We start from the raw sequence: 21,733 nt of genomic DNA on the forward strand, positions 1-21,733 counted from the left end.
TTTCCCTTATCTGTAAGATTTGATAAGTCCACCTGCCTCTGGAGGCCCTGGCTCAGAGCCTGCCCCAGAGCAGGTGCATAAGGAGTATGCTCAGAGTGCACTTCCCTCTCCAAATCAGTGGCACACACCCTCCCCAGGATCTGGACCCCTGCTGGGCTCTGCTCAGGGAGCAGTGCCTCTCTTCCCATGCCCCCCCTCCCTTACCTCGCCCTCGGGTCTCCTCTGGGTGCTGCAGAGCCTCTTCCCTGTCATCATTTTTATTCATTACCAGTCACTCAGCCTGAATCAACATCTTGAAGGGGTCCTCAGTTGTGCTATCCCAGTTTCCTGGCTTTATACCTACTCTACTGATGTTCAATGCTGCCTACAACTCCCTGGTCCCTCTTAGATGTTCCAGCCAGAGCCCGGAGGCATCAGCAAAACCAGCAAGCAAACTCAGCTTTCCAAACACACACTTAACTTCCAACCCCACCCCTCTGCCTTGAGCAAGTCATTCTCTAGAATGCCAACCCCACCCTCTGCCTCTGCCAGTTCAGCCCACTCAAAGGGCTCTTATTCCCTCTGGCTCACACTCACTCTTCCTTCTCAGACAATGCCTTTCCTCAGCAGCTACTTAATTACAGACTGTCACACAGTCTCTGTAATTGTAGGCCTTGTCTCTCATCAGACCCCAAGTTCCCAGGGACCAGAGAACTAGTCTGTCTGTTCTTCCCCTTTCACTCTGAGGGAGCCAGCCTGGGCTGAGAAGGCAGCATCCTGTCGTGTGTGTGTGTGTGTGTGTGTGTGTGTGTGTGTGTGTGTGTATGTGTGTGTGTGTCATTCCCCCCCCCTCCCGTAAGGGAGGGTTTCCCAATACCCAAGTCAGTTTCCAGCTCATCCCAGTCCAACTGCTTGGGAGCACTTTGCTCATCAAACCAGGCCAGCCACTGCAGGGGTGAAAGAGGCCCCAGGGGAGGTTAAGCCACAGGTCTAACCTGGCTCTCAGCCCTGCTCTGGGATCCTAGTCCTTATTCCCCAAACTTGCTTCCTTACTAAGTAACAACAATCAACCATCTTTTAGCTCTAGAATTTAGTTTTATTGTCTTCAACAAGGCCTTGTCTTCTAGAAATGGTCAGGGGAGGAAAGCAGCTAATTCCAGCCCAGGATGAATCAGGAAAGGCTGCCCAGCCAGCCCTGGGAAGCCTGGGAATTTGAGTGGCCTTCACACTACACCTCTCCTCGACCTCATTAAGTTGCTGCTGACTGGACTTCATTGTTGCTCAGGTGCTCTACTCCACAGCCATTAGCCTAGCCTGCCCTGCCCTGAGAGTGCCTGCTGCCAGGAGGGTTCAGCTGGAAGGTGCCGTGCTGCTACAAATACCTAGGCTTGCCCAAAACAACGCTGATAGTAGCAACCATCACTTCTCAAGGGATCACCCGACGAGGTGGGTGGAAAACCAAGGCACAGGAATTTGATAGGTCCAGGGTCAGACAACAGGAATAAGTAGCCTATCATCAAGTGCCAGCTACTCTCAGTTCAGCTTTTCCGTGTGTAGTCAATAGGCTCTCCGATTCAGACTGCTCGACAGGACTCACTTCTGCCCCAGACCTGACAAACGAGGACCTCTGGGGACAGAGCTCAGGAAACTGAAATCTATAGAGATGAAGAATCAGAATTCTATATATGAGGAGGCTGGAGCAGAGAGGATGAAGTGACCTGCTAAAGTCACACTTTAGGCAAGAGTATGAACCTAGAACTAAGCTTACAGACAGGGCCAGCAATTTAATGTTCCAATGGCACTTGGTGGTGTAGACAACCCTGAGCAACAACAGTCTGTAGCACAGAGGGCACGGGAAGGTACAAGTAAAGGCTTAGCTAGGCAGGAGGTTCTCAGTGTGGAGCCGTGGGGAGGAAGGGCTACATTCAGAGCCACCCGAGAGCCAGGAGATACTTTCCCAAGTCCCCTCCCAGCTTCTGGGAGGAAAACCTGCAGGCATGTGGCATCCACATCAGGCAGTGGCCCTCGGGGAGTGTCTGGTTGCTGCTCAGGACGAAAAGCCAGGGAAGGTGATGACTCAAGTCCCCACCCCATCCAAGCCTTTAAATGTGAGATGAGCTCAGAGACTGGGGAAATGTCAGACAGACCCAAGCAGAACAGGTGGCAGAACTGGCAGCTGGGTGACAGGCTACCAGGCAGAAGCAGCAACTTTGAAGTAATGCTGCAGGCAAAGGAAGCCGGGAGACCTGAGACTGCCCGCGCCAAGACCCAGAGTGGGCCCACACCCCTCTGTGGGGCCTATTCTTCACTCAGTTGTGAAACAGGGAGGACCTCACTGGCTTCTAAGGGTTGTGAGGAGCAACGGTCAGGAAAGAGATGGTGAACTACACAATGCCTCACAGGGCCTGGAGCTATCAGTCCTATTACTGCTTATAAATCAAGGCTCATTCCGTGTTACCTGAGCCCAACCACAAGGGTGAGGGAAGAGGCTAGGGATGTCTTGCTCCCACAAAGAAAAATCTGACCCAGATATTATGAGGAGAGAAAAGCTTGCATTTATTGAGGACCTACTGTGTATAGGATTTTATTATATATATAAAATCTCATTTAATTGTCACCACAGTCCTATGGTATAAATGATTTTTCAGAGTCCAGATGAGGAAACTAAGGTCACAGAAAGTAACTTGCCCAAGACAGCACAGACATTGAATAATGAGACTGATTAGAAGCAGGTGTGAATGGCTTTAAAACCCACATTATTTCCACTCTGCAACACCTGTGTAAGGGGCTACTGGGTCTGGTATGCTGACTCAGCTCAAATACTGCCCCTTCCAGGAAGCCTTTCCAACCCACACATGCCCTTGCCCATAAAAGCCCACAGCTGCCATTAGTGTACAGCGGGCAGCGCTCAGTACACTCTCCCTCTGTGCTCTGGCATACTTTTAAATGGTAAGGCGCAGGGATGGACGGGTGGCCTGAGAATCTGAAATCCTGGGGAAGACCAACTGTCTGAAGTCTCATGGCAGTTTAGCACCAGAACTGGGAACAAAACCTTGGCACTCTGCCTTGAAACTGGGAAAAAAAAAAAAAAAAAAAAGAAAGAAAAAGATCCTATCATTTTTTTTTTTTAAACCAGTTTTAGGACAAGACTTGTTATTCCAATTTTGATTAGGAAGCTGACATTCAAGGGACAGTCACCACTTGAGATGTGAGGAGTGGAATCCTGACTTCACTTCTGAGCCAGGTACGAAGCCCTTTTTGCCTCCCGGATGCAGGCAATCTGTGCATTGTGCCTACTACAAGGTACATAGAAAGAGATCCACGGGTGTTAGTGACTGTCATATACCAAGAGCAGGTAAGAGCAGCAAGACAGTAACTTCTGACAGCGCCATGAGACAGGACTCGGGTTCAAGCCTCCATGGGTCCTCCTGGCTCTTCTAGACCCAACCTTATCTGCAAAACGTGGGGACTACAATACCGGGTCTCACTCCCTGTTCCAAAGTTCTAGAACACACTAGGGCCCTTGACAGCAGACCCCAGCTCTCAGCGGAACCTTCCAACCAGAGCCTCTTCTTCCATGAAGAGAAAGGCAGCTGTGGCTCACAAGCACTTTCTGGCTGACTTTGTTTCCAAGTGTCACTATCTAACAGGGTCTAACCTTAAACAACAGATGGCACACAGAAAACCCGAGTGTTCCCAGCACAGGCATCTCTCTGGGCACACCCACTTATTAGCTTCGGAAGAACAGCATGGCATGGGGGAATTCTGCAAAGGTGGCCACACTTCCTAGCCAGGTGGGAGTGGACTTGAGGCCTGGGCCTGCATCACTCTCCCTGCTCTGCAGGCACCAGCTGTGTTCCCTTCTCAGGCAAGCTCTCTCTCTGGGGCTGTTTAAAGGCAGGTTGACAGTTTACAAATCATGTCTACAGATGCCTCATTTGATTTTCATGACAACCCTTGCTTCCCCACCTCCCACTATCCGTTTTACAGATGGAACTGAGACTCAAAAAGTCAAACCCTTTGGACTGGTGTAACCGAGATCTCAGAGTCTAAGACAGTCAAGCACAGTCATCAAGGGTGGTCATAGGAAGGTCAATTCCTCTCCAATCCAGCCTGGTCTCAGCAAGGACCAAGTTTCTCAGACCTCTCTGTCCACCTGCTCAAGCAGGGGAGCTTAAAAAGTTCTGACCACAACCCTAGAGCTCAGCTGTCTGAGAAGCCACACCCCCCTGCAAAATTTCATTACTCAAGTTGGCAAGAACGCAGCCCCCACCCCCAGCTGGGTCTAAATAAACGCCCAAGTGATATCACATCCTGCCGTAGGCTCCAAAATAGCCCAGGCCTGCCCACAAGCAATCACAAAGTGCCAGGCCATGCAGGGCCAAGCCAGCAGGGATACCCAGCCCGGGGCGTCCTCCACACACTCAAGCAACTAAAGCAGAAGCCTCAGAGCAGGAAGGCCCCCTTCCCCCCTCGCCAGACAGCCTGGCCCCACCACCCTTATCCCCCTGGTCTAGAGGCCCCACGGCCTCATCGCCCCAGCGCCAGCCCCTGCCCCAGCGCCAACCCCATGGAGCCTCTGCCGCGGCCAGCCTGCGGGATGACTCCGCCCGGCCCGACCCGGACACCCCACCACTCACATTGCTTCAAGAGCTCCAGACACAAAGCCATGAGGGCCGGATGGGGGTCAGAGACCCAGAGACCCGGCAGAGACAGAAAAGGGAGAGGGAGAGGCGAGGAGCAGAGAGAAGGGGCGACAGGGGGTCGGGCAGAGAAGCAAGGGAGCAAGACCCCCAGGCAGAGGAGCAGGCTCAGGGGGAGGCCGTGAACGCCAAAGACAGCAATGAGACCATCGACACAGACTCGTGGAAGAGGCACGGAGAGCAAGGCGGGGGACCGGGTCCAGAGAAGTGGGGCGCTCGGAGAACAAGGAGAGACAGTGACAGCGACAGCGGACAAATCTAGGAAAGGCAGAGGCTCTGAAGTTAGGGAGCTGGGAAGATACTGGGGGTTCAAGGAGACCACTGAGGGATGTAAAAGGTTCTGGCAGATATGGGAGGCCCCGGAGAAGAGGGAACCCCCCGGGGAAATATGGACTAGGTGGAGGCAAGCCCGAGTAATCAGGGGCACAGGGATCAAGAAGGACCCCCAGAGGACGCGTGGTGGGCTCAGGGGAGGCCTGGGGAAGTGGAGTGTGTTCTGAGAGGCTCCAGAAGATCTAAGGGGGAGTCCCGAAGAATGGGGGTGCCAGAACCCGTGGCTGTAAGAGAGGAGTGGATCGCTGCGAGAGGAGACCCGAGATCCCGGAGCGAGGGAGGGGCCGAGAGCGCGAGGGCAGAGACAAAGAGACAGCGAGCTAGGGAGAGACAAAGCGGGCGCAGCGGGGACACGAGCCGGGGGGCCGGCGGCCCGACAGAAGGACGGAAGCGCGGGTGGGCGGACGGACGGACAGACGGGAAGACGGGGTAGGGCAGGGCCGGGCGGGGAGGGCGCCCGTCTCCTCGCGGGGCCGCGGCTGCTCCGGGCGGCGCTGGGCGGGCCCCGGGCGCCCGGGCTGAGGACGCGGCTGTGGCGACGACGTGGGTCGGACAGACGGACGGAGTGACGGACGGACTGGCGGCTGCTGCGGCCAGCGGCGGGCACTCACCCTCCTCCCTCACGCGGCCCGGCCCGAGGCTCCGGTTTTGTACGCCCGAGAGGCGGGGCCTCCGGGTTAAAGCCCCGCGCCGGCCCCGCCCCCCGCGTCAGCCGCGCGCGCGCCGCCCGGGATTCCCGGGCCGCCAGGGGGCGCGCGGAGCCGGAGCCGCCGCGCAGGCGCGCACGCGTGCCGCGCGGCCCACGCCCTGGCCAGCCGGTCTTGAAAGGGAATGCGCGCCCACGCCGGCTCGCGCATGCCCGAGCCGAGGGACTCCGCCCTCTGGAACCGCCCCGCCAAACCGGTTCCAGCAGGAACGCAAAGCACAGTCTGTACGGAAGGTGGGGCGGCCGGGTCCCGCGATCTCACCCTGGCCGCGACGCCTGGCTACGGGTAGGGAAACTGAGGCTTCAGAGGGAGACCACCGTGGGCTTTCTAGCTACTCCGCAACCTATCAGTTTCTGGTTGCTCCCCCTCCTCGTCCCTGGCTGTGCTCCTAAGGGTCCTAGGGATGAGTTCAGTATCACACCTGTGTGACCTTAGAGATGCTCAGCCTTTCGGTTCCTGTCATTCCCTGTAAAACATGACAAAAAGCACACCGCGATTCCTGCTTCTTCCCCGAGTCCCCTACCCTCCCACAGGCTGGCACTCTGCTTGCAGCAGGTCTCCGAGGCACAGATCCTTGCTGGGTGGCAAGCCCGGCGCCCGTTTTTTGCATTTGGATCTGATGGAGGGCTGAGGAACGAAGAAGGTAACGCTTTCCTGTACACAGCTTCCTTTTGCATTAAGACATAAAGACGAGAGCGACACGTTCATTTGAGGCTAGCACTGAGCACTTTAAAAGCAGTAGTTGGCTACCCCGTGCTACCCAGTTTGCTTTACTTAGGAAAGGGGAAAGTAAACTCTGTCTTGGGCCGTGACACCCCAAGTCAGCCCACCTCCACCCTTTCAACTCTATAACCTTGGGCAAGTCCCCCTTTCTCTTTTGCCAGTGCTGTGTGGCCCCTGGAGAGAAAGTAGGCAGAAACGGAATTTTCACCATGAAGTCTTTGACCCTCTGAATCCAGCTCACTCTCTTAAAAAGAAGAACTCATGGGCGGCTTCAATAGGAGTGTGAGACCTTGGTGCTGGGAGAAAGGAAGCATACTTCTGGTGCTGACCTCTTTCGAGTCCTGTAAAGTGTATGGGGACCTTTTGCTGACTGTGCCCTTGTCCAGGAGCTCCGAGTTAGGCTAGCCTTCCTGCAACGAGGAGTTAGCGGGAACCAGGCCTGAGATTGAGGGCTGGCAGACCGGCCTCAGATCCTCCTGGGTGAGCCTGGGCTTCTCCTGAGGGAGGGTGAAGGGTCCTCTCCAGATAATAACTGTCCTGTTCTGGGCAGCCAGAACTGGCAGCTGGGTTGGAGGCCTGTCAGATCACCACTTCTCTGGATTGCTTAAAAATCTGAACCGTGATAATCTGTGCACTCAGCACATAGTAGGTAAGCAGTTACCTAGGAACATCTGGGACAAGGGCATGGTAGAACCCAGGGGGGGGGGGAAGCCTGCCTTCTACCCAGTGTCCTCTCAGGAGAGGTGCCTGCTGCAGTAGGAAAATCTGACATTCTTCCAGAAAAGGCCGCCTGAATCCTACCACCTCTGACCCTATGGCCCTAACAGGGCCACTGCCCCCTGCCTGACCAGCGTGACAGCCTCAAATCGTCTTGCTCCTGTGCAAGATGGTTCTCTTGCTCTTTGTCACGTCCTTGGGTTGCTTCCTTGCTAACCCCTACAGAGAACTCAGCGCTTTGAGAAACATCTCCTTGACCTATCTGCTGAGTGACCTTGACTGTGACACTTCCTCTAGGCTGCAGTGGCTTTGTAAAGCACCCCACCCCCACTTCAAGGGTGTGTGAGTGTGTGATTGTGTGTATGGCTGACTGGGTTAAAGTCTGGAAGAGCATGTGTGCATGATTCTGGCCATAGCAGACATCACTAATGGATGGTGGCACACTTAATCTACTTAACTCAGATTAAATCTCAACCCTTAGCTCCAGGGACCAGAAAAGACACACAAATCACAAGGCGTTTGCCCTTATACTCTGGGGATTGGATGGGCTGAGTTGACAGGAATCCCCGGTGTAATAGCCAGAGATTAGGCGTGGGAGACAAGACCACGGGGTTTTTGTCAGCCTCCCTTCCTATGTATATATGCAGGGGAAGGAAAAGCAATTGAAGAAACCAGAAGAGTTCAGAGGGATAGGTGAAGGGACAAAAAAAAAAAAAAAAAAAAGAAAAGAAAAGAAAAAGAGGGCAAGCCGCTTGTGACTCGGATGGTCACAGATAGGACCGTTCCTCACACCCAAGGTCTAGATGCCAATATGAGGTCCGGGGAGGGACAGGCAATGTGCACAGCAGCACTGAAACAAGTACCCTGGGCCTCTGAGCAGGGAGCAGGACTGTTTCCTGGACTGGAACATATCCAGCTCTGCCAGGAGCTTCCAATATGGGCAGGGAGTGATCCTGTGTGTGTGTGTGTGTGTGTTTTCGAGCACACACTCATGACCGGTCTCACATTTGAAGATACAGAGAATGTAACTGGCAGGATCAGGGTGCCACACGGCAGCCCTCCCACCCCCACACCACTTGCTGAGGCCCCCGTGTGATAGCTCAGCTTCTGAATCTGTGATGTGATTCAGAGGGAGTGGGAGAGACATAGAGAGGAGGAGGGGGAAGCCCGAAGCTGAGAGGAAGGAAAGGAAGAGAAACAGGGCTGAGGGAAAAACAGAAGGCGAAGACTGGGATGGGGGAGCTGTTCTTGCTTTCTTTCAGAGGCATAAAGAGGGGAGAGGCAGGGTCATCTCACAGGCTGTGCCACCTCCCAGGTGTCCTCTGGCTGCGGAGGGCCATGTACAAGTAGCAGCTGAGCCACTGCTGATCCGCCTGCCAGTCACCTGCCAGAGCTATTTCTGGAATGTGGAAACTGGGTCAGAAGGGGGGAGGGAGGATGGCGGTGCTAGCAATAGAGCTGGGAAGCTGCCAGCAGCAAGTAGTGGGTGGGCAGCTACATCCCCTGCCTCCGCCACTCGAGAGCGCTTGCTTCTGCTGGGCCCCCACTGCCTCAGTATCCACCCTGCACCCACATCTCCCCACCTGCCTACATCTGGTCTGTGAGCACATGTGCTCAGGGTGGAGAGACAAAGAGCTATGTGCCTCTTGGCGACTGGGGCTCAGAACGAATGGGGGGGCGGGTAGTAAGGACGGGAGCCTTCTGAGCAGGGACACTGGCTGCTTGTTGGTGTGAGTTTGTGTAGAGGGGGGTGAGTACAGGCAGAACCACCATGTATGGCTGTAAGGTCTGACCCTGATTAGGGATGCCTGTAGGGGCATGCATGGTGTAATTCTCAATAAGGACACAATCAAATTACATAATTACCATTGACATTTGTCTGGCAGATGGACATAAAAGACCCCATTCTAGTAGAAATTGCACCGTGGTGACTTTTCAGCACATGGTGGCAAAGTGTCCTAAGCAGCAGCGCCACACAGGCCAGCTGCAGCTCTGGCCGGAGACCCGGACATCTGGTGGCTTTGGTTTTCCTAGGTGGTGGGTGAGTCTACCTGCCGAGCACAAGAGGAGCAGGTATGTGGTGGTCGCTGCGGGAAACCTGGGGTGTCGACTGAGGTAGGCTTTCCTCGGGTGTGTGGGGGTGGGCTTTGACGGAGACACACAGGCACACGCTGTGTGTGCAGGGGTCTGCTGAATCAGGTGTGCAAGCGTGTGGGGAGCGTTGGTGTACGTGCGTAGTCACACCTTTCTTTGTGTGCACACATGTATGTGTGTGTGCGCACCTGGGTGGGTGTGTATGCGTTGGGTGCCATTTTCAGCCTGCACCTTATTTTTGAGAAACTCACCGGTTTGGCGAGGCTGGCTGACTAGAGCCGCCTCCCGGGTAGAATTACAGGCTGTGGCGGTTTAAATCAGAATACACGCTCGTACATTTGCAGGTTTAGTCCCTCACTGGTGGAATGTGTGAGAAGGATCAGAAGTACTAGGAGGGGTGGCCTTGCTGGAGGAAGTGTGTCACTGGGGGTGGACTTTGAGGTTTCAAAGTACAAGCCAAGCCCAGTGCCTGTCTGCCTCTCTCTCTCTTGCCGCCCCCCCCAGCCTGAAACTCTGAGCTACTTCTGCAGCACCATGCCTGCCCGCCTGCCATGATGGTAATGGACCAAGCCGCTGAAGCTGTCTGCAAGCCCCTAACTAAATGCTTCCTTTACAGGAGTCACCTTGAGCCTGGGGGTGGTGCACACTTTGAATCCCAGCACTTGAGAGGCAGAGACAGCTGGATCTCTGTGAGTTCAAGGCCAAGCTGGTCCACAGAGCTAGTTTCAGGACAGCCAAGGCTACACAAAGAAACCCTGTCGTAACCCCCTCACCCACAAAAAAAAAAAAAAAAAAAAAAGATTCATCTTGGTCACAGTGTCTCTTCACAGCAATAGAACACTAAGGCCGGTGTGTTATCCCACCTCCCCCCATGCTAGGGATCCAAACTCGGGTCCTTATGCTTGCACAGCTGAGTCATCCTTCTAAACCCATTTTCACACTACACACAGGTCTTGGAGCACCAGTCTCTCTGTATGTCTGTGCACATGTGTCCTGGCAGGTATGAGATCTTGTTGCACAATACTTTCTGGATTATATTTGTTGTGCAAAAACCTCCAAACAGAATAACCGGGGCCTGCCTCCCTACATTTAACACCAAATGCCTGTTCATCCAGCGTGTGTGGTGTGTGGCTGCACAGCGTGGCGCACGGGTTCGTGCGGGCGTGTGTGTCCTATGATTGGTCGGAGTGTTATCACTTTACTGAAGCAAAGATGGAATTCATTTCTTTAAAGATTCAGGGGCTGGTAGGGGCTCATCAGATAAAGCAGTTTGCCATGCAGGTTTGGTGGCCTGAGTTTGATCCCTGGGACGGACGTGAAGGCGGAAGGAAGGGCGGGAGAGCTGGCTCAGCAGTAAAGAGCATGGGCTGCTCTGCCTAGGACCCAGATTCAGTTCCCGGCGCACAGAGTGGCTGAGCCACCTGTAACTCCAGCTCTAGGGCCTCTGTGCCCTGTGCCATTGGCAGGATCTACACTCACACACATACGCGTGCAATACAGGTAAGTAAAAATAAAATCATTAAAAAAAAAAAAGTGAGCCAGGCATGCTGGCAAATGCCTTTAATCTCAGCCCCTGAGAGGCAGAGGTGGGCAGGTCTCTGTGAATTCCAGATGAGCTAAGGCTACATAGTGATACTCTGTGGGAATTAAAAAAAAAACAAAAAAACAAAAACAAAAAACAAAAAAACCACAGTGTGAGAGAACTGACTTCATCAAGTAGTCCTCTGACCTCCATACACAAGCTGTTGTGTACATGCTCACTATCACACATACACAGCATGCACATACATACACATAATAAAGAGAAGTGTTTTAATGTAGATGTAAGCAGAGAAAGACAGATAGACAGACAGACACTGAGATGGAATCGGTGCCCTCAATTCTTAGTTCTTTGTATTCCTACCCTTTGCCATGTCTCCCAAAATCTCTGTGGCATAAGCTTTGGATTAGTGACTTGCTCTAGTCAACTGGTTGTTTGTGATGTGAAACCAAGAGACTTGAAATATGTTACAAATGAGGCTGTCCTGTCCTTCTGCCACCTCCGTGGGAAGAACATGGCCTGGTTGGGACAGTGGCTCCTGAACAGCCTTTGGGCCCTGGGGTACAGGACACATGGAGCAGAGCCAGCTGATTTGAAACTCATGAGCAAGTGCTTGTTCCGCAGCAATGTTGAGATGGTACAGAGTAGAGTGTGGCTACAGTAACAACCAAGATATACCACATTGGCTCCAGGACCAAGCAGGGAGGAAATGATGAGCAAACTCTTAGAGGAGGCTGGAAAAAGTACCTGGGTTCAGTGAGGGTCAGAAGTCCGGGGAAATTCACCTATAGTGTCTTGAAGTGATCAGATACACTTGGGGCCAGATCTGGCCTCTTTACATAAGGCCTTACACAAGAGAAGAACTCACAAAAGACACATCCAAGCTGTCAGGGATACTTAGGAGAAACAGAGAGGGCCTAGAAATTGCCGAGTTGGAAAATAGATCTGTCAACTTCAGTCTCCAGCTAGTAGATCATTCTCAAATTAAGATATAGCCTGGGATAAAGATCAAAACAAAGTCACTGCCTGTTAAAATCCCACACAGGCCAGGTGCCGAGGCTTAGTCCTTTAATCTCAGCACCCAGGAAGCAGAGGCAGGCTGATCTCTGTGAGTTCAAGACCAACCTGCTCTACATAGAGCTCCAGGCTATCCAGGGCTACAAAGTAAGATCCTATCTTTGGGAGGAAAAGAGGGAGGGGGCTACAGCTGGGATACAAGTGAATGACCTGTGATTAAAAAAAATAAAAAATAAAAAGATCCTATCTCAAAAGAAAGGAAGGAAGGAAGGAAGGAAGGAAGGAAAGAAAGAAAGAAAGGAGAAAAGAAAAAGAAAACAAAACAAAAGCAGTTGATATTCTTGCAAAGGATGGGGTTTGGCTCACAACTCCTGTAAGTCCAGTCCACTCCAGTTCTAAGGGGTCAAATAAAAACTTCTCAGGTGGTCAGAGGAGCTGCCAGAAAGCTCAATGGTTAGTCCCACAGAATCCCAGCATGCCCAGCAAAGTAATCAAGTAAAGGGGGGTCTGACTCAAAATGGCTGTGGACATGACTTTGGCATAAAGAGTTACATGCAATTAAATTGCATTAATTAAATGAAATGAACTGTGTTTGAGCTAGGCCAATCAGCTTCAGCTAAAGAAGATGAATCCTACTGTCCCCAGGGAAGAAGTAGGCAGAGGCCCAGAGTTCATTTCTCAGGGTAGGAAATTTTGAGGAATATTCACCTATCTCCAGGATGTACACATCAGGCTGCCCAGAAGGGCTTGAGAATCGCCCTGAGTCAGGAAGTCTCCGGGTCCCCTTCTCTCCTTTCTGAACAGAGTGTGGGGGGGCAGCTGTCCTGTCTTTATTTGCTAAGTCACGTTTTCATTGGGGGTGGAGAACGTTGGGCTACAGGGAAGGTGACACGGGTTATTAGCTCGCAGGTTGACGGATCAAGAGGCGCAGCAACCAGATCTGGCACAAATCATGGATCTCGATACTGGATGAATGAAACCCTGGGGGGATCCTGGGTAGGAGAAGTGTGTTCCGTGTGAGAGAGGCGTGACTACATGTGTGGGACGTAGCAGACTGAATTACTGCCGCTGGTTCTTGGTGGTCGCTCTCTGCCGTAGGGAGCCAGTCTCCCCTGCAAGAGTAAGACGGGCCTCACCCTTGACTTCCAGCTCGGTTCTACAACTTGCTTTGGCCAATGGCATGTTTGCTTATGTTGGGCTTTGAGCATGCTTGGACTGTTAGTTAGACTTGTTCTCTTGCCTTCTGCCCTCATGATAAGAACACATCCTGGCTAACTGCTGATCTCAGGAGACCTCTGGTCCCAGGAGAAGAGCGAGACCGACAAACCTGAGAATGTCCATTGTTGTATGATGTCTGTTGTGGCGTGTTACTCAAGCAGGAGCTAAGCCACAGAGGGACCACCTAGTTCTGGGTTCTGGGATGTGCCGGAATCACGCATCTTTGGTCCATGCACTCATTAGTAATGGGGGTTGGAGGAAATAGGTGAGTGAGGGTTCAGCTGCAGTGAATTTCTGTGGATGCTATGCATCCTTCTAAGCTGATCTCATTAATACTTGGAAGGCAGAGCCAGGTGAATCTCAGAGTTCGAGGCTAACCTGGTCTACAGAGCAAGTTCCAGGATAGCCAGGAGTGCACAGAGAAACCCTGTCTCAAAAACAACAACAAAACCAGTGCCCCCTCCCCAAAAGACTTCTCAGGGACATGAGAATATGGAGAAAATGACCTTCACCTGAGACTCCCATGGGACTGCAGCAGAGTTCCCAGGCCTGGCAGGGCTCCCTGGATTTGGAAGCCACAGAATCTCCACCCTGGCCTGGAGACTTCTAAAGCGGAGTAGCTGGTCGGCCTGCACGACAGCAGGTCTACAATAAGAGCACTAGCGGGAGTACTCCATACTCCATGCTCCAAAGAGGCAACCACACGGCTTTTCTGACAGTTAAAGGGCTATGGGGAGAGGGCTGCAGTTGTTTGTAGAGGGCTCTGTCCTAGGACAAACTGCCCAGCCAAAAGGCCAAGTGACAGAGAAGCCGAGGGGAGAAGGAAGCAGCATTGCCCATGCCAGGAAAGAGAGTACCAGGAAGCCCCTTCCCAACAGGACAAAAATCCAGACTGGCTTCGGTTATTCAGAGACCCAGAACCAGAAACCACAGTGAACACGACCCAGAGAAAACACCAACCACGACACCTAGCTCCCCACCAGGCCTTTCCAGCCACGGCGGGCCCCGGGGGCAGCTGCATAGGATTCGCCGCAGACTAGTCTGAGGTTCTGAGACTAGACTAGGCCGGACTCTGACTATCTGACAACGAGGCTATTCCTTCAGGTCTAAAAGGGCCAGAGTTTAGGGATCCGCCCTCAGATAACCATTCAGGGTGGGATGAGGGACCTGCAGAGGGTGTGGGCGTGGGGTGCAGTGGGACTACTGTTCTGCCCTGTTCCCTGAACAGACCAGTTCATTTAATCAGTGTTGGTTACGTGTGTACACGTGGGACTCCAGTTTACTCAGTGACATCAAATACTAGCTGGGCACTTAAAGCGGTTATCTCTCCGTACACAACCCAACCCCACTGCCCTTGACTGTCATAGAGTTGAGCCTGTCACACCCCAGGAGATGGTGTTTATTAGTTAGGGCCTGTTTATGGTGAGAGCATTGCAGGCCAGCTTCCTGCATACTCCAGTGCCCCAGGACTCTCTAGGGTCTGGGTAAGAGATATGGAAGAAGGACTAAACTCAAGGCTGTCTCAATGAACCCAGACTTCGTACAGTTCCCTGGCCTGACTTTCTATTTTTGCCAGGCTTGCACACACAGAATGGCTCCTTCCCCTGCTTGCACTGGGGCCATCTTTAGAGAAGTCAGAACCAGCTGAGGAAGGCAGGGCCCTCTCTGTCATCTGCCCATCGGACAACCTGTTTCTGCTAGCCACTTAGGCTTCAGTTTGCCAGCTGGTGGGAAGTTCTGCCTCAAGGCCATCCTTTTTGTGGTGACCTATGGATTCCTCCCCAGCATCTCTCTAGGCTTCCCACCTGCACATTTCCCGCTTTCCCCCTGAGAACAGTACAAAATGGAACAAAACACCAATCCTCCTGCTTTGCGGTACTCACTTGGAAGCGTGCGACTGTTGCTGAGGCTGCCGGTGCTGGGCGGTGGGGAGAGGGACTGTAGGGAGGCACTGTCCTCCTCCTGCGAGCAGCCTGCCTGGATGGCTCGCAGGTAGCTATGGCTGCGGGAGCGGAAGTAGCTGGGCAGCGGCAAGTCCAGTGCCTCTGCCGCTGTCGACTCAGCTTCGCTGCAGGCCGACTCACAGGCTGCCTCATACTGGTCGCTCAGGTCTGCCTCTCGGACCTGTGCAGACAGAGGCAGGCGTCAGAGGCTGGCATCGCCAGGCTTTCCCGGTCTACTCGGCTTCAGGGCTGGTGGTTTTTCCTGGCTGACCCTTTCCTTATCTGTCCTCTCCCCACCTCACTCAGGGCACAAGTGGGCTCTTAAGAAGTAAGCAGCCCCTCTCACCTGTGTGGGCCTTCAGTTTTTCCATCTACAATGAGAATGCTGGAATACTACAAGATGTTAACAAGATTAAATCTTGTCTGTACTAATCTACTGAAAGAGTTTAAGATCACACCTGAATTCAGCATGAAAGAGGTCTGCGATCCATTGGTATTGCCTGCCCTGAATGACGGAAAGGGGGTTTATTAGGTGTGGTGGACATTTACCACTGTGTAGTCTAATAATGCCTAGAAATCATAACAAACAAACCAAACAAACCCACAAGGGCCAAGGAGAGGAAGATACTTGTCAAGGGTACCTAGTGAGGAAGAACAGAACCAGCACTCCAAAGGTATAAGGACTAGTACTCCCTTGGGTGCTGCGGTGCGGGGAGAGGGTCTGGAGGGGAGGCAGAGGCCAGAGCTGAGCTGATGCAGTAGTCTGGCAGAAGAAGATGGGTTAGAATGAGGGTAGCGGCAGAGGGCCTGCCAGGGCAGTATGAGAATGGCTGTATTCGCCACCTCCGATTACACAGTTGCTAAGCATCCCTCCAGAGATGACCACCCAGGATCCTGCAGGTTGGAAGCTAGAGCTGTGACACAGATGGGCCTCACACACATCCTCTCTGAAGATTCTGGTAGGGCTTACTGACTCCCATTTCAGGCCATTGTTGGTAGCTACAAGCCCCACAGCATAAGCGACAGTCAGCTGGCCACAGGTGGACACTAGGTGGAAGGTGGAGGGGCCCATTGCTAGGGGCAGAGGCACAGCGAACTGAGTGGTATGTGGAGTAAAGATGGATCTGGGCCGGCTATGACCTGGCAGCATGACCTCGGCAGCCCTGTGCTGTCCTAACTACGCCTTTCCTTGTCCGTGGGAAATGGAACAGCCTGGGTAATGAATGGCCTGTGCATCCTTTGGGTCACATACCTAGAGGGCCCCTCACACAATTGAAAAGGTGTTTGGAAGGGTCTGCAGCTGTGCTGTCCAAAATGGTAGCTATGAGCCATGTGCGACTACGCCAGCTAGACTTAAATCGTTAGAATCGAATAAAGTTTGGTACTCATACTAGCCACATTTCACTGGGCCAGAAGCCACAGGGACAAACATGGATTGAACACTGGCCACCACCAATTCCACTGGACAATCTGCTAAGTTAAAATCAGGCCACATGGCATACCCAGAATGCACCTACAGAGGACATTAAAGCGTCAGTGTTCTCTTTCAAAGCTGCAGGCGGGGGTATTTTGAGAGCCTCTGTGACTGCCCAGGGCGACAAGGCCTTGCTCTGGAGCGGCACCATAACAAAGGAGCTTCAAAAGCAGACCGCCAAGGTTTCAGTTGAGGGCCCATCATTTCCCTTATAATACACAAGTGGGCAAATCACCCACTCTGTGCCTCAGTTTTCCCATCTATAAAGTGGGGCTGAACACAGCCTTAATTTCAAAGTGCTGTCAAAACTATATGAGAGCTGGGTGCAGCTGCTCATCTCAGTCTCTGGGATTTGGAGGCAGGAGGATCAGGATGTTAAGGCTAGGTGGGCCTCACAGGAAGACTAAGGCTAGTCTGGGATATGAGACCCTGCCTCAAAACAACAAAACCAAGATGACGTCATGAGCAGAAGGTCGCCCGTCACGGGCACCTGATATTGCAGGTGGCTGTGTGGAGCAAGCAAACGTTTATAAATGTTTACAAAGATGCTCCCAAACTGCCCACAGGTGTCAGGGAGTTTGTGTGAGTCTCCCTGGGGGCTTCCTGTGTCTTCACGTGTTTACAGTACAGCTATGGAAACCACAGGATGGAGAAGGGCCTGGTTTACAGGGCACCCCTTATGGAGTAACACACTGTCCTGTGATGTGGGGAGGGGCACAGACTGTGGGATCGGGAGACAGCAAGCGCTCGCTTTGCCACTGTGTGGTACGTGTCCTGGGAGACGTGCCCGCTCCTGATGGCGATGAAGGCTGAATTCTGAGTACATTTCCTGCCCCACTTTCTGGCCTTGGGGCTGAAAGGAGAGGGATCACCTTCAGGGGTGGGTGTCTACAGGAAGTGTCATTCAGATGGGTACAGCCACACCGGCATCACAGCTGCCAACTTTTATAAAGCTGAAAAGTTTCCACACTCATGTCAACACCCCTGTATCCTGAAAGGCCCTGCTGGGGCTCTGGAAAGGCAAAAACCAGGGAATCTGGAACCTGTCAGAGGATGCCTCCCAGGCCTCAACCTGTCCAAACAAAGGTCTCCCCGGTCTCGTCCAGGATTTGGGAGAGAGAGGCAGAGGGAGGACCTTGAGGAAAAAGTATCACCATCCAGCTGATACCAAACCAGCTTGGGAGTGTCTGAGCAACCAGTCTCCCTGGCCTGAGCCAGGCTGCAGGGGGAGGCAGGAGACATTAGGGGAGATGCTCCATTGCCCTGCAACAACTTCTTGTCCACCCTTAGAACCTCGCTCATGCTTTCCCAGCTTTAAAAACAAACGGAGACACAGCGAAGTGATGGCACAGGGGACAGGTCAGGACGCTGAGGATGTGCACCTCAACTCCGTTCTCACAGGGCTGCCCTTCTAACAGCAGCTCTGCTTGGACCCATCCAGGCTGGTGCCTCGACCACTCGGCTGAAGGCCCAAGACCCAGCCCTGTACTCTGGTTTGGGGTGAAAGAGAATGGCAAACATACTGACCTGTTGATCATGGCCAAACAACTGGGGAATCAGGGAAGCCTGTCCAAAGACCTGCAGGAGAAAGAGGGTGCAGGTTATAGGAAGGCTAGGCCCTCCCCTTCCCCGTCCCCCCTCCCCTGGTCTTTAGTTTTGCCTAGCTTCCTCAGGCACGGGAAGCTCACTTCTGGGGCTGGCATTACTGAGGATATGTTCTCTTCCTGGCGCTGTGGGTGCTCTGCCTGCCTCTCTTCACCTGGGCAGGCAGCCCAGTCCAAATACAGAGATGGTACCCAGGAGCGTCTTCTCCTGGGATGTATGTAACTTTAGGGTCACCTACGCAGCTTAAGTCATTCAACCTTTTAGGGGTGAAGTTTGGGGGAAGGGAATGGTCAGGGGCCCCAAATTAGAAGAGAATGGGCTGGACGAGGAACAGCGGGTGAAGTCTGTGGGGGACCCCCAGCACAGCAGATTCCAGATACCTTTCTGTATAACTAAGGGCAAAGGAATTTGGTGTCTGGGGCAGGCAGGGATGGAGAAAGATTGTGTGAGAAACAGAGCTATGGAGATGGAGACATACAGCAGACCTAGAGGAAAATGTGGCGAACTAGGGAAGAAAAAGGCAGGCACGGAGGGAGGGAGGAGAGGGGAGAAGAGGGAGAAGGGAGGGGAGAGGAGAAGGGGAGAAGGCAGGGAGGGAGGGGGGGAGAGAGAGAGAAACAGGAGGGGCCAGACAGGAAGACAGAGAGGAGAGAGCAGGTAAGATGCGTGAGGTGAGGCATGACATGCCTACCCAAACACCTAATGAGCCTCTGCCTGGCTGAGTGCTGGGCTAGGTGATGGGAACCTACAAGGGACAAGACAGTGTGTAAGCTGACCCCTGAGTCAGGAGGCAGAATGGCATAGGAGTCCGTAAACTAATATAATTCCAGCGAGTGACACATTAAGCAGGGTCTGGGAAGAGCGTATGCCGGGTGGCAAGGAAAGGCCTCTCTGAGGAGGGCACAGCTAAGCCACGCCTGGCACAGGAGGCAGCAGCTCAGCCTCCTAGTCCCCATTACCTGGCTGATACAGCTGGAGTCATTGAGGCTGTCACTGATGGGGTTGTATTCTTCCTCCCAGCTGGGGCACTGGGACGGTAGCAGCATGTCCACTGAATCCAAGCGGTCCAGACTCCTGGGAGGCAGAAGGGGAGAGGCTCAGCCCATCCTCTATTTAACCCGGGAACCGAGGCCAGGAGGGAGAAGACTGTCCAAGACTATTCAGTGGCAAAGGGAAAAACGGAGGCCTCCAAGCAAAGTGAGAACTCCTGCCTTTGGGAGGCTGCATAAAATCTGTGGCAAACAGGCAGCCCTCAACGGTCATGTCCACTGTGGCCTCCAGGTGGCAGCATGTCCTTGCATTTGCCTGTTATAAACTGGAGGCCTTGAAGGCTGGTCCAAAGTCTGTAAAATTCTCATCCTCTTCACTTATTCCATAAGGGATGACGCATTGCTGGGCTGGGGTAAGGCTTTCAGGATTCGGATGAAAGCAGCCAGCAAGGCCAAGGCCAAGGTCAACAGACAGTGCCCATTACTGTAACTGATCCTCACCAAGGCCTGGCTCTAGTCGTGAGGGGTAGAACCTCCTGGAGCAACCCCTCAACGGGAGTGAACTTCCCTGTGCTCCTATGGCAGAATTTCCTTGAGCCAGTGAGCCCAGTTCTGACTATGGGCAGGGCTTAACTGTAAGTGGGGCTTGTTTGGAGATAAATTGTTAGCAGCACGAGGAAGCCCTAACAGCGGGGTGTTTACCTGGACACGAGGCTGAGAAACAGGGTTCACCTGCAGGGCGGGGGCCTCCCAGGGTGGCCAAAGGGAAGGCAGGCCAGGCTCTCGGGAGACACAGTGCAGGGCGAGGCTCGCCTAGCGGGCACAGCTGCCCTGAGACCTTCCTCAGCGAGGTACTGGCAGGCCGGGGCTCCCATTAGGTTAGGGTGGGAGCATCCCCAAGGGGCGGGACTTACACGAAGGGGCGGGGCTCCAGCAGGGCGGTACTTCTACACTGCGGGAGGCTGGGCTGCGGCTCACCTGCGGGGGTTACTCTGCTCTCCCAGGGACTGCTGCGTGGCCCTCAGGTAGCTCTGCCGCCTAGCTGCGGTCTTGGGTGAAGGCTTGGGGCTGCCACCGCCGGACTCATCACTGTCTTCGTCGCCCATGGCCTTGATGTAGCTGCCACTGCGCATGCGCCGGCACGGAATGGGCCCCTCCGCGGTGCTGTCCACCTCTCGAGGGGACAGCAGCGCGGTGCTCCACTCTCCACCTCCGCCGGGCACCTGGAATATCCAGAGACAGGACTCAGATGGGAGATAGCGGTCAGCTTGGCTTCCAGACCATCACTCAGAATGGGTTTGCACAGACCCTGGGCCTTCTCTGCTGGCTTTCCTGTCCTTGATCACCCAGATTCAGAAGGCCTGGACCTGGGTTCACAGCTTCGGTGCCTGGCCTTACGCAATGTATTTCCAGCTCACACTTCGGGATTTCAAGCTGGGTCTGTCCCAGCTAAACTGATCACAATGGCCTCACTGCAGCTATGTTTAGGGGCACTCCTTGTGTCCCCTCTGCACTTGTGACACTCCAGGGGACAGTTTATGAGCCCGTGCTAGGAACAGCAGGCCCAAAGGAGGGCAGCCAGCTACAGAGCCCCCAAGATTTGAATCAAAGCCTGGCGTTACAATGGAGGTCTCCTGAGAGGGATCAAAGACCCCCAGCACATCGACAACTGTGAAGTCCCGGGGTCAATTAACATTTTTTGTTCTAGATGGGGAAACTGAGGTAGAGAAAGCAGGGGTGTTTGCCCACCAGCCATACGGTAAACTGGAAAATGGCTCAGTTTCCTGTGAGCCTCAGGGACCCCCATCCACAGAACAGGGCTGTGATGGAGGGAAGTGCGATCGATTCACAGCTTGGAGGGCATCTCCGGTCACCCTGTTCTAAGTGGCTTTGAGGGGACCCCGCTGCCCTCCACGGCCGTCACTGTCAGCTGCTCTGAGGTAGGGTGTACAGTCCCTTGACTCACACTGTTGGGTACATGGTCCCTTGGGGCACATGTTGACACTTACATGCTTCAGAAGCCAGAGCCTTGCCCTCTCTATACACCTTACCACACTCAGGGCAGGCACAAGCCTCGCTGGTCTCTGGTGTCCCTCAGCAGACACTCCCAGCAAACTTCACACCTTCTCAAAGACACACACCAGAGGATGCCAGGTCCCCAGGTTTCTGCACACAGCAAGCCCTCCATCAAGGATGCAAATGCACGCTCCCTCATCACCATGACCGGATGTACCTCACCCTTCCTGTTCCCGATGCCAGTGGCCGCCCTCCTGCCGAGGACCCACTTCCCAAACCCAGCCTTCCCTCAAACCCCAGCCAACCACCTAGCCAGCTAGTCATCTGTGAATTCTCCCTCCCAAATCACCAGCTGGTCCACCACCCCCCCTTCACACTATCCCTGGGGACAGCGCCTGGAGCAACCCTGCTCAGAACTCGTGGCCAACCCACCTGCTCACGCTGTCACCCAGCAGGCAGCACAAGCCCCTAGGCCCAGAGTCCTCTCCTGGGGTCTCAGATCCAACCACACCGTGCAGAGAGGGTACAGGTCACACGTCCCTGACACGGCTAAACTAAGGGAGCAGACTGACAGCCACCGAACTCCATCTATTTAAGAGGCTGCCCAGATTTCAATTTCCCGTCGCTGCAAAAGCGCATCCCTTCCCTGTAGTCTCACTGTCCCTGGAGTTTTAT

At 53.7% G+C, this 21,733-nt stretch overlaps 1 protein-coding gene across 7 annotated transcripts in view; it reads right to left on the bottom strand.

Moving 5' to 3' along the window:
* Nucleotides 1-21,733, bottom strand: part of Dlgap4 (DLG associated protein 4) — a 147,572-nt gene that overhangs the window by 35,894 nt on the left and 89,945 nt on the right. For 5 of the 7 annotated variants that reach the window (XM_021650986.2, XM_021650987.2, XM_060382948.1 and 2 more), the window contains 4 exons: nt 20,021-20,265; nt 19,013-19,127; nt 17,976-18,026; nt 14,915-15,155 (listed from right to left, as the gene is read on the bottom strand). In XM_021650986.2, the coding sequence (XP_021506661.1) occupies nt 14,915-15,155; nt 17,976-18,026; nt 19,013-19,127; nt 20,021-20,265 (652 nt within the window). The other 2 variants (XM_021650991.2, XM_021650990.1) reach the window with 2 other exon arrangements.

The sequence above is a fragment of the Meriones unguiculatus genome, chromosome 4, assembly GCF_030254825.1.
Source record: "Meriones unguiculatus strain TT.TT164.6M chromosome 4, Bangor_MerUng_6.1, whole genome shotgun sequence".
NCBI lineage: Eukaryota > Metazoa > Chordata > Mammalia > Rodentia > Muridae > Meriones > Meriones unguiculatus.